This window comes from Crocuta crocuta, unplaced genomic scaffold, assembly GCF_008692635.1.
Source record: "Crocuta crocuta isolate KB4526 unplaced genomic scaffold, BGI_CrCroc_1.0 scaffold10, whole genome shotgun sequence".
Classification (NCBI taxonomy): domain Eukaryota; kingdom Metazoa; phylum Chordata; class Mammalia; order Carnivora; family Hyaenidae; genus Crocuta; species Crocuta crocuta.
The window spans coordinates 7,674,929-7,686,954 of NW_027527551.1; the positions used below are offsets into that span (position 1 = coordinate 7,674,929).

General features: G+C 42.0%; 1 protein-coding gene across 1 annotated transcript in view; it reads left to right on the plus strand.

The window, feature by feature from the left end:
* The window catches only part of PRKCH (protein kinase C eta), a 231,493-nt gene that overhangs the window by 155,134 nt on the left and 64,333 nt on the right, over positions 1–12,026 (plus strand). The window contains exon 10 of the mRNA XM_077769001.1: positions 2,519–2,673. Coding sequence (XP_077625127.1) covers positions 2,519–2,673 — 155 coding nt within the window. The remainder of the gene's footprint in view (positions 1–2,518; positions 2,674–12,026) is intronic.

Here is a 12,026-nt window from a genome sequence, read left to right on the forward strand (position 1 = left end):
CTCCTGCTTTTTCTGAGAACCCATCTCCAGGGCTGGCCTGAGGAACAGATGAGAGAAACGAGAAGGCAGTACTTCCTCCCCCAGATTTGGAATTCAGCTCCTGCTCTGGCTTTCAGACTTTAGGAGAATGATTTGGGGGAAACTAGAAATGGATGAAACTGCCCTTAGAATACCCTCGTCTTTTTGATGCCTACTGCCTTAGAAACTCTTGCCAAGTACACTGAGTTTTCGCACCCTCAGGAATGGTTGCTTACCTACTGACCCAGTTCCGTAATCAGGTATTTTGAGCTCTTAGAATTCATGTGACTGCCAGTCACAGCCATGAGGAAGGTGAACAGGCCAGTTAACAAAAATGTGTAAGGCTGACCTACTTGTTGAGGGGTGGTTTGGGTGGCTTTACCACTTGAGTCTTCATTGGGTCCCCGTTGGCTGCCCTTCCAAAATGGACACAGCATCATCATTGCAGTGGCCTGTGCATTTGCAGCTCTTGGACATGTCTCCATTGCATACTTAGCCTGCATCCCACTCCACCCTGCCCTGCTCTTTCCACTTGGGTCCTTCCCAAATAAAGAACACCATTGCTCAACAAAGCTTATCCCAACCACATCTGCCACTCCACTTCTCAGTCACACTCAAATGAGTGTGTGTGACACAGACACACTAGCTTAGTCAGACGGCTCACTGTATTTAGCTTTCGGTTGGCTTACACTGGCCTACCTCGAGTTGTTTTGTTATTGTTTGGTTTTTGTTTCTGTGTTTGTGAACTTTGCCATTCCATCTTCACTCTTTTTTTTTTTTTTTAATTTTTATCTATCTATCTATTAGGAAAGAGTGTGCATGAGTGAGCGTGCAAACTGGGGAGGAGCACAGAGAGGGGGAGAGAGAATCCCAAGCAGGTTCCACATTGTCAACACAGAGCCTGATGCAGGGCTCAAACACAACCGTGAGATTGTGACCTGAGACGAAATCAAGAGTTGGATGCTCACTCAGGTGCAAACCCCCATCTTCACTCTTAAATTCATGCTTCTCATTAATAGAAGTTTCATAGGCCCAGAGGACTTTTTTTTTTTTTCTGAATTAAGGTCTTACTTAACATCAGGACTAGGAGGTCATGAGTTCTGTTTTCTGATCAGGAAGGCTCAATGAAGCCAACAGTGACGTGGGAGCATGGGCTACACCACACACGAGCTGTGTCCGCTGCTTGCCTGTGGATGGGGGGGTAACACCCTGAGCAAAGCTGGGGCACTGAAAACCACAAGGAAAGATGAGTTCTCAGTACACATCCTTTGTGAATTGGCAAGAACTGGTTTCCTACAATATGACATGCCTCCCTCAAAGGATGATGGCTGGCCCTGTGGGGTTATCCTGTAGACCTTTGCTTACATGTCACTCACTCAGAGACACCTCCACTGATCTCCCAGCAGATGACCAGATGTCATTGCTTCCTCCACTTTTTCTTCACAGGACTTACCTGAATTTATAACTTTACTTGTTGATATGACTCCTTGTTTGTTTGTTTGTTTGTTTTTAAGCAGTGTCTGTCTCCCCACCAGACTCTCTATGGGCAGAGGTTGTATCTATGTTATACCTGTTTTTGGATCCCCAGAACCTCATTCAGTGCCTAGCGAGCCAGGAACTTCATAAATGTTACTGGAGGGAGTGAGGAAATCCATTGATCTCAGAGGTTCCTGAAACAAAACACTTGATACTTTCAGTCTTGGAGACATCACTTTTCCATTGAGACTTCACATTCCTTTTATTAATAAAGGCACTGTGTTCACACCACATTCTCAGTACTCAGTGCGTTGCATGGGGAGCCGTAAGAGCCCATTTCCTCTGCGGGGTCAAGAGCTCCTACCAAGTGGAGCCAGCATCACGCCAGTCTGCATGTCCCCACTTCTGACTCGGAATCTCCTGATGACCTGAATGGAATTTCTAATGTTGGGGCTACTCTGAGGCTGCCGTTAGACTGCTGTTTGGCAGGCTTGTCTAAAACGTTTTCCTCTTTCTGTGACTGTTCCTTGCCCAAGTGTGAGGACCTGGTTGATGTCCCTTGCACTCTATAATTAACCCTGCATGTTCCAGAGAGCGAGCAGCATGTGTCTTTCCATTTATGTTGCTCTCCTCCACTTTCTAAAGCCCCGTGATCCGGCTAGGGATAGTGCCATGACCCCCGCTTTGCTAATGTCCAATGTCCAAACAAATTAAACTCATGGTTACATGGTGTTTAAGTGCTGAGCTGCTTCTCGAACCAAAGGCTTCTGAGACTTTCCTACTTTCATTTACTGCAGAGATCAAGGCTATGTGGAATTACTTAAAGGAGATCCAGGGGTCACTCCCTTCCATCCTCCCAGACCCTCATGCTTTGCACTATCCCCATCAGAATGTTCCACTGAGTACCTCCACTCGATGACCTCTTCTCCCCATGCCGCCACCGTTACCACAGGTAACATGATGCTGACCAGATTCTAGGCTAATGGCTACACCACGTTGGATCCTCTCTTGTGTTTGTATCCAGGATCGTCTGTTCTTTGTGATGGAGTTTGTGAATGGGGGCGACTTGATGTTTCACATTCAGAAGTCTCGTCGTTTTGATGAAGCACGAGCTCGTTTCTATGCTGCAGAAATCATTTCGGCGCTCATGTTCCTACACGAGAAAGGAATCATCTATAGGTGAGTTTTGGTCACTGGTAACTCCTCTTCTAATTCATCCCGTTTGCTCTCCTGGCTTCATCCACCCTTCTGTTTTTCCTGATAGTCAGTTGAAATCTTTTTAGAATTAAATTCACAAAGATGTGTCCATTAGAATAAATAACCTGGTTTTCCACATTGCCTGCAAACCAGAACTGCCCCCATGTCGTGTTCATAAAACCAGCTTGAACTGCTCCACCGAGACTGTTCGTGAATTCATACAGCCAGACCCTGCAAGGTGCTGAATACATTGTTGCTCACTTTTTCTGTTTTAACATTGGAAGCAATCCATTCCATTTTAAGAATCCATACCTGTACTGAAGAGTGTAGCTAACTCTTGCCCTACATTACCGTGATAAGAATCTTGGTCAGTTGGGGTTACAGCTCCCCAGTCAAGCAACTACGAGGTGAACTGTTGATAAGTAGTGTCCTGCTTGGTAATATTGAACATCTGTAGCCCCTCCCGAATATTGATTCCATGTCATGGCACACAATTTTCTGATTATAATGTACTTTGGGCTTAAAATCTGGTGCCACTGTTAGATCTCAAAATGCAAACGGATAGGAGATGAAACTGTCCAGGCACAAGATTGGGGAAGATGGGAAATCTAACAGTGAGTGTTAGACCATGTTTATTCTTAATTTTTTCCCCTGTGGTCAGTGTTTTTCTGCTCTTTACGTAACATTGTAGCTAAGTTGCCATATAAACTGTCTTCCTCTTGAGATGCAATTGTTTCCTTTTGAGAAAAAAAAATCATTTTATGTTAGGAGTATGAATGTCAAAGGAAAAGAATTTCCTGATTTAAATTTGCAGTTTATTAGCCTTGCTAATGCTGTTTCTTTTGTGGGCTCAGAACAGTATTGACATCACTATGAAAGTATGAAAGGGTTTCAGAAACTGACTATCCTTAGATATCTTGGAGTCACAGGAGGAGGAGTGAGGCTAGGAAAGAATTCATCAGGACTGATCAGCGATGCCGATGCTGGAGAGAAGAGAGAAAGCAAACGAAGTATAACAGGCACAATATGGAAATGTTATCTCTGGACAGGACCCTAAAATCTCAACTAGACACAGCCCCTTGTCTCAGCCTCAGCTGTGAGGCAGAGAAATGGGCATAGAGCTTGGAGCCAGGCTGGACACCAGCAGTGGGAATCTTCTGCTTGGATGTGATCAGGAATCTCCAACTCATTCTTCACTCGTGGGTCTGCCACAGGTTGCTGTAGATGGCCTGTGCTTGGAGCTTCCTTGATCAGGCACTCTGTTCTCCTGGCAGTTCCAGCATGGAAAATTTCCTGTCATGGCATTCTGCCCAGGGCATGATGGGAGGGGATTGCTGGTGGGGGGGCAGGGAGAGGAGTCTGGTGGTGGAGGGAGTTCAGAGATCTTCCTGATGGTAGCATCAGACTCTGGGCCATGAACTCCGCTTTTGTTCTCCTGTGTGTGGCTTGTCCAACCATCTGTGCTCTGTTTACCCCAGAGAGAGTCTTCCCCACATTGAATTATGACTTCCCTATTTGACAGGGACTTCTGTAAATCCAAAGAATAATATTAATTATGGCAACAAGAGCTACATGGAGCATTTGTGACAGCCAGTCTTTACCTGTATTTCTGCCCTCATCCTTCTAGCACTATTATTATATAACAATAATCTTATTCAAGTTTTAGAAAGGTTCAACAGCCACACTGTTAAGTGGTAGTAAAGACACAATTCAAATTGTATCGTTAGCCACTGGGTTACACTGTCTCCTCAGGAGAGACTTGCACACTTTAACACTAAAGAGGGTGCTTCTTATTCCCCTTCCTGTGATAGGGCAACTTTAATTCATGAAAAGGAGGCAGAGTGTGTGTCTTCATCCACTGGGCCTGCTTTCACAAAATACCACAAGCTGGGTGGCTTGTAAACAACAGAAAGTTATTTCTCACAGTTCTAGAGGCTGGAGGTCCAAGATCAAGGTGGCAGCAGATTCGGCATCTGGTGATAGCCATATTTTCTTTATGTCCTCACATGGCAGAAGGGGTTAGGGAACTCTCTGGAGTGTCTTTTATAAAGGCACTTACCTCATTCGTGAGGGTTCCATCCATATGACCTAAGCACCTCTCAAAGGCCCCACAAATACCATCACCTTTGAGGGATAGGATTTCACCATATGAATTTGGGTCAGCGTGGGGAGAGGGGTGGTCAGTAACACAATCATTCAGATGGAAGCAGTGGAAAATAACAATGAGGCCAAAACTCATCTTCTCTGATCTTTGGAGGCTTTGAGTACCACACCACACTGGTGTGAGGTGGCCCGCTTGCTCTCCTGTGCGGGATGTGACCGCCTCTCAGTCCACTTGTTTCATTTGTCTTCAGCTATGGAGGATGGACACTATAGCCTGATGTCTTTTCTGTGAAGCTCTCTCAGCCCACATCTTGAGAAGTTTTATTTAAATCCTTGGCATCGGTGGTTCAGCTTTGAGAATTTATTTTAATTTACTCTTCAGCTTGAATCCCATATGCAGGCTCTAACTGATATGGCTGACTTTGAAGAGAACACATTTAATTAGGATAGATTCAAAAGCTATTTTTATCCTGTGGATTTATTTCACAAGATAATTTAATTCCATTCAGGTTATTGGCCTGAGAGAAGAGTCTTAAGGATAAGCCTTTGAAAGCCAAGTCCTTGGAATTCACACATAGTAAAGGGCACAATTGTGTTGCACAGGGTGTGAATTTGATCCAGAGAGTACAGGGAGAGACTTGGGAGCATCAGACAGCCTCATTTATCATAAATGTCCTAGGATGGCCTTTATGGGAGCCAAAATGGTACCATGGATGATGCCTCTGACCCATCCATATATAGGTATACCTAATTTTATATTTAAAAACTTTGCTTTTGCTTTATTGTAGTCCACAGATAACTGTGGATATAGTGGGTATGTATATATCTCACAGTTTTATCATGTAGATATGTGTGTGTGGTTTGTGGCAAACCTGTGTTGAACAAGCCTACCGGTGCCATTTACCCAACAATATTTGCTCACTTTGTGTCTCCATGTCACATTTTGGTAATCCTCAGAACATTTCAGACTTTTTCATTATTATTGTATTTGTTATTGTGATCGGTGACCTTGGATGTTACTATTCTAGTTGTTTTGGGGCTCCATGAACTGCACGCATATGAGATGGCAAACTTGATCCACAAATGTGTGTGTTCTGACTGCTCCATTGACCAACCACTCCACCACCTCTGTCTCTCTCCTTGGGTCTCCCTATTCCCTGAGCAACAGTATGGAAGTTAGTCCAGTTATTAACTGTGGCTTCCAGGTGTTCTAGTGAAAAAAGAAGAGTCATATGTCTCTCACTTTAATCAAAAGGTAGAAATGATTAAGCTTACTGAGGAAGGCATGTTGAAAGCCAAAACAGGATGATAGCTGGGCCTCTTGCATCTGTTAGCCAACTTGTGAATTCAAAGGAAAAGTTGTTGAAGGAAATCAAAAGTGCTAGTCCAATAAACATATGAATGATAAGCAACCAAAAGAGTCTTAATGCTGATACTGAGACAATTTGAGTGGTCTGGGGAGATCAGACCAGCCACAACATTCCCTTAAGCCAAAGCCTAATCCAAAACAAGGCCCTCACTCTCTTTAATTCTGTAAAGGCTGAGAGAGCTGAGGAAGCTGCAGAAGAAAAGTTTGAAGCTAGCAGAGGGGGTGCAATAGGTTTAAGGAAAGAAGCCATTTCCATAAACATCAAAGTACAAGGTGAACCCCCAAGTGCTAATGTAGAAGATGTAGTGAGTTATCCAGAAGATCTCGTTAAGATAATTAATGAAGGTGGCTACACGAAAAACCAGATTTTCAAAGTAGATGAAACAGCCTTACATGGGAAAAAGATATTATCTAGGACTTTCATTGCTAAAGAGGAGAAGTTCATGCCTGGCTTCAAAGCCTCAAAGGACAGGCTTTGTTAGGGTCCAGTGCAGCTGATGACTTTAAGTTGAAGCCAGTGCTCATTGACTATTACAATAATCCTCAGACCCTTACAAATTATGTTAATTCTGTGCCTGTGCCCTAGAAATGGAATGACAGCACATCTGTTTACAACATGGTTTACTGAATATTTTAAACCCACTTTTGAGCCCTGCTACTCAGAGAAAAATATTCCTTTCAAAATAGTGCTGCCCTGGGTACAAAATCAACGTACAGAAATCGGTTGCATTTTTATACACCAACAATGAAGCAACAGAGAAATCAAGAAACTGATCCCATTCACAATTGCACAAAAAACCATAAAANAATCAGCTCTTAATGGCAAAAAAAAAAAAAAATAGTGCTTCCCTGGCATTGCACCTGGTCACCCAGGAGCTCTGATGGAGATGGACAAGGAGATGAATGTTGTTTTTATGTCTGTTAACACAGCATCTGTTCTGTAGCCCATGGTTCAAGGAGTCATTTTGAGTTTCAATTCTTATTATTTAAGAAATCCATTCCATGAGGCCATATTTGCTATGAATAGTGATTCCTGTAATGGATCTGGGCAAAGTAAATTGAAAACCTTCTGGAAACGGTTCACCATTCTAAATGCAATTAAGAATATTCATGATTCATGGGAAGAGGTAAAAATATCAACATGAATATGAGTTTGGAAGAAGTGGATTCTAACCCTCATGGGTGACTTGGAGGCTCTGAGACTTCAGTAGAGGAAGTCAGTGCTGATGTGGTGGAAATAGCAAGAGAACTAAAATTAGAAGTAGAGCCTGAAGATGAGACTGAGTTGCTGCAATCTTGTAATAAAACTTGAATGGATGAGGAGTTATTATGGATGAGCACAGAAAGTGGTTTTTTGAGATGCAATCTACTCCTGGTGAAGATGCTGTGAAGATTATTGAAATGACAACAAAACATTATTATATGATATAAACTTAGTTGATAAAGCAATGGTAGGGTTTGACATGTTTGACTCCAATTTTGAAAGAAGCTCTCTTGTGGGTAAAATGCTATCAAATAGTATCTCATGCTACAGAGAACTTGTTCATGAAAGAAAGAGTCAATCAATGTGGAAAACTCCACTGTTAACTTATTTTAATAAATTTTCACCACTACCCCAGCCTTCAGCAGCCACTACTCTGATGAGTCAACAGCCAACAACATGAAGGTGAGACTGTCCACTAGCAAAAACATTACAACTTCCTGAAAGCTCAGATGATGGTTAGCACTTTTGAGCAATAAGTACTTTTTTAAACATATCATACTTTTATGTTTTTTATTTTATTTTTTAAAGTTTATTTATTTTGAGAGAGAGTGAGCAAGAGAGCAAGCGCAAATGGGGAGGGGCAGGGAGAGAGGGAGAATCCCAAGCAGGCTCTACATGGCCAGTGTGTAGAGCCCGACACAGGGCTTGAACTCACAAAACCACAAGATCATGACCCGAACCGAAATCAGGAGTCGCACGCTTAACCGGCTGAGCCACCCAGTCACACCATCAAAAACATATTTTATTTTTTTAATTTATTTTTTAAAGTTTATTTATTTTTGAGAGACAAAGCATGAGCAGTGGAAGGGCAGAGAGAGGAGACACAGAATCTGAAGTAGGCTCCAGGCTCCGAGCTGTCGGCACAGAGACTGACGTGGGGCTCGAACTCACGAACTGCGAGATCATGACCTAAGCCGAGTCGACCGCTTAACCAACTGAGCCACCCAAGCACCCGATCAAGAACATATTTTAAAACTGAGATTGTTTTTTAGACATGATGCTATTCCACAATTAATAGACTATACTACAGTGTAAACATAACTTTTATATGCAATGGGAAACCAAAACAATTATTAACTTATATTTCAGACAATTCAGTCTGGAACTGAATCTGTGGTATCTCCAAGACATGCCTGTAGAGTTGTTGTTATTTGTTGTCAGGGAAGGTTTTTATTTTTCAGCATGTTGTAAAGAGGTACCATCATCGGCAAGTCACTGTCAATAAGTCTTTGGAAGGTAGTACCTTAGGCTCCCTATGACTTGACTTTCTTCTGTCTCTTAGCCAACTGTGCCTGTGTGAGAGGATAAAGGCCAGTTACATTTCTGTGCTTTTCTGCTTGACCCTGATTTTCAGATGTGTTCACTTTAATTTTATGGAGGAACAGAAGTCCACTTCCTTGGAGATACAGCAAGAACAGGGGTTGCGCCTTCGCCTTTGGTTGGAAGGTCCAGGGCTGCCATGGCCCAGAGACCAAGAAGAAAGGGCTGGGAAGTAAGCAGTCAATGAGCCACTTTGCTAAGGGGGGAAAAGACTTTTCATTCCTTTGTCCTGGTCTTGTTGGCTGATTAGGAGCCCAGATAGAGCTCATGAATAATTTACAACTCCATTGACTTTTTTTCAGAGTCAAGTCCTACAGAAAAGTTAGGAAGACAAAGGGGCACACCTCCCATTTACCTGCACTCAAGCATTATAGGCCCCATTTTCAATCATGTTTCATAACCTTTTTTAAAGGGATTCAACCATCATTGACATTTCAACCTCAAAGTCGTAAAGCCAGCCGGCAGACATTGGATTTTTGACAAAACATTGAATGTATCTAAAATATGTTTGGTGAGAAACCTTTATGGAAGGGCACAGTTTAAGTTTTGATTCCTCCTTACCATCTTACACCTGAACACAGTGCATTTTAATATACGCTGTGAACCCATGAGTCTGACCACTTGGTACCCTCTGCAGTTGTTGGCTTGCTGTGTGCCTGGTAATCCATGTTTACTCCTAAAGCCCCAAGTGCTTACCATGGTAATTTGCTGTCCCATTGTCCAGGTGTAGAACTGACCCACAGAGGCTGACCGCCAGACCTGAAATAATGTCTTTTAACATGTAGCACATGAACTTTTCAAGAAAATCAACTTTGAGTTCTCCTCAAATTGAGAGAACAGTCTCTACGTAATTTGAGTATTTTAAAAATTCAGACTTTGGGAAGATTAACAATCTCCCTCCAAGATAAGGTCTGTTAAGCTAATCTCTGGTAACAGTTAATGGATCTGTGTGAATATACCAGTCTCTAATATGATCTGATTCTTGTTTCTCAAGGAAATCATACGCGACTGTCAGGTACCTTGCTGACTGCATATACCTGTGTGATTTGAAATTAGCTAAGCATAGTTTTGCTTAGGGAGCCCTCCACTGTGAGTGTTGCTTCTATGCCTAAGAATTCACAGTTAATCTGTTTCTAAATCAATTTGTATTTGGGTCAGTAATGAATATCACATGCTTGAGTCTTTGTTCTCTGATATCTACCTTTCCCCCTGTTGAAAATCTTGTAACATCTGTTACAACATCTGTTAGATTCCCATCTCCTGGGACCTTCTCACTCCTAAGGGTTTCCTATCAACAGAATTTCAGGGTCCCCAAATGTCTTTCATTTGAGTCTGGAATTTTGGGTCCTTACTGTTTACCTCACCTATATTGGAATTCACTTCGATGTTTATATTTATTGTGCTCATCCTAGTGAGAAAAATCTTCTCTTTAGATAAAGATGAAAACCAATTTAGGAGCTCTGTTTTCCCTTTGCCATTGTATGACATCATTCCTTCTGCTCTGAGAAGTAGGCTTACTCTTTCTTGATCTGTTTATTGCAAGGACAACTACAAATTGTCATTTGGTATTTTCATGAGAGTCCTTGTTTCTTCAGGATGTGCCAACCATGAGATTCTCAATACATAGGTAACTTTCATATCAGATTTTGACTGTGAACCCTTACTTAGAATCGTTACTAAAACTCCAGACTATTTAGTCACATTCCTGCCTCTTCTCTTAGCTTGTCATGATTTCTCTGTCAAATGAAGGGTTCTTTTACTGCCTTCCACTGTCACCAGAAAGCGACTTCAAGATCCATTTTCAAAGATGTGATGGTGAGCTCAAAAGATTTCCAGCTTATTAGAATACCTGAACATTCCCCCCAATGAAACTTGGCTACATTTCTCCCCTCTCACACAGCCTTTGGAGATATTTAGCAGGTGCTTATTGAGCACCAACTCTCTGCCAAGGATACAAGTACAATGATGAGCAAAAACAAAATATTCTCTTGTGGAGAGTATGGTATAGTGAGGGAGAAAGACGTCAATCAAATAGCCATACTGAAAGAAAATCACAACTGTGACCAGTGCCGTGAAGAACAGGAATGCATTGCAGTGAGTGAGAACTTGAACAGTGATTCAATCTGGTCGGGGGGAGATGGAAGAGTTTTCTAATAAAGTCACTGTTGAGCCAAGGTGACCAGTGAAGAGGGATGGAAATAGCATTCAAGACAGAAGGAATAGCAAATACAGGTTCCCAGTATCAAGAAGAAGGATGGCAAGTTCAAGGGCTCTACAGGAGGCAGTGTGTTTGGAGTCTAGGAGGCATATTCTCCCACAATAGGCATTTCATTAGCCTAGATTGTTCACTGTCATCTGATGACTTCACATTTTTATTAGATATTCTTTGTAAGTAATTTATTTAAACATTAGGTAAGTCTGGTCATGCTGCCAATTGCTGGAGGAGCCATCCATTCACAGTGAGCTCCTTGTGTCTGGTTCTATGTGTCTATATTCAACAATGGAATTATAAGAATATTAGAGCCAGATGAGGGCTCCAAGATTGCCTAGTGCCAAGTTCTTTGTTATAGATGAGAAAATTCAGGTCTGAAACACCCAAACAGTAAATAGCTTCTCAGAATGCATATTTCTTAGGATGGCTCACCTGTCATTTATTTTCCATCTCAGGAAAAAAAAATTACCATTAGAAAATTTTGTTTCAGTCTTGAACTTACTACTGACATGAAGAGCTAATCAGGACATTTGGAGGCATGCGGTACTGTTCACTCCATTGCCGTGAGGAAAATTCATTTGACCTCAGAATATATTTCCTGAGCTCTTACTTTTATTAGGAGATATAAATACAAAATGAACAGATGTGGTGTCTGCCCTTTGAGGCTCTTTATGTAGGTTGGGAGAGAAAGAATAAAGAATTAATGGCAGATAGATTCCAAAATTGAAGTATGTCCAGCATATTATGGGAGCACAGAGAATGTCCACTTAGCTTAATGTGGAGGTTTAGGCAAACTTTCTGTAGGAAGTGATGAAAAGTTAAAACCTGAACAAAAATAAGGAGGGTGTTTAGGTAGGTGGCAAACTTGAGCAAAAGTTGAGAAGTATGTAAGCTCCTGGTGACTGTGTGGGTGGAGTGGAAAACTACAAGAATTTTGGAACTTACAGTTTGAGTTATGGTGGAAGATAAGGCTAGAGGGATTGGCAGAAATGAAGCTATGAGAGGCTTAACATTCTTGAGATATTTGAATTCTCTATCACTTAGGATTTGGGGCCATTGCCTGTAAT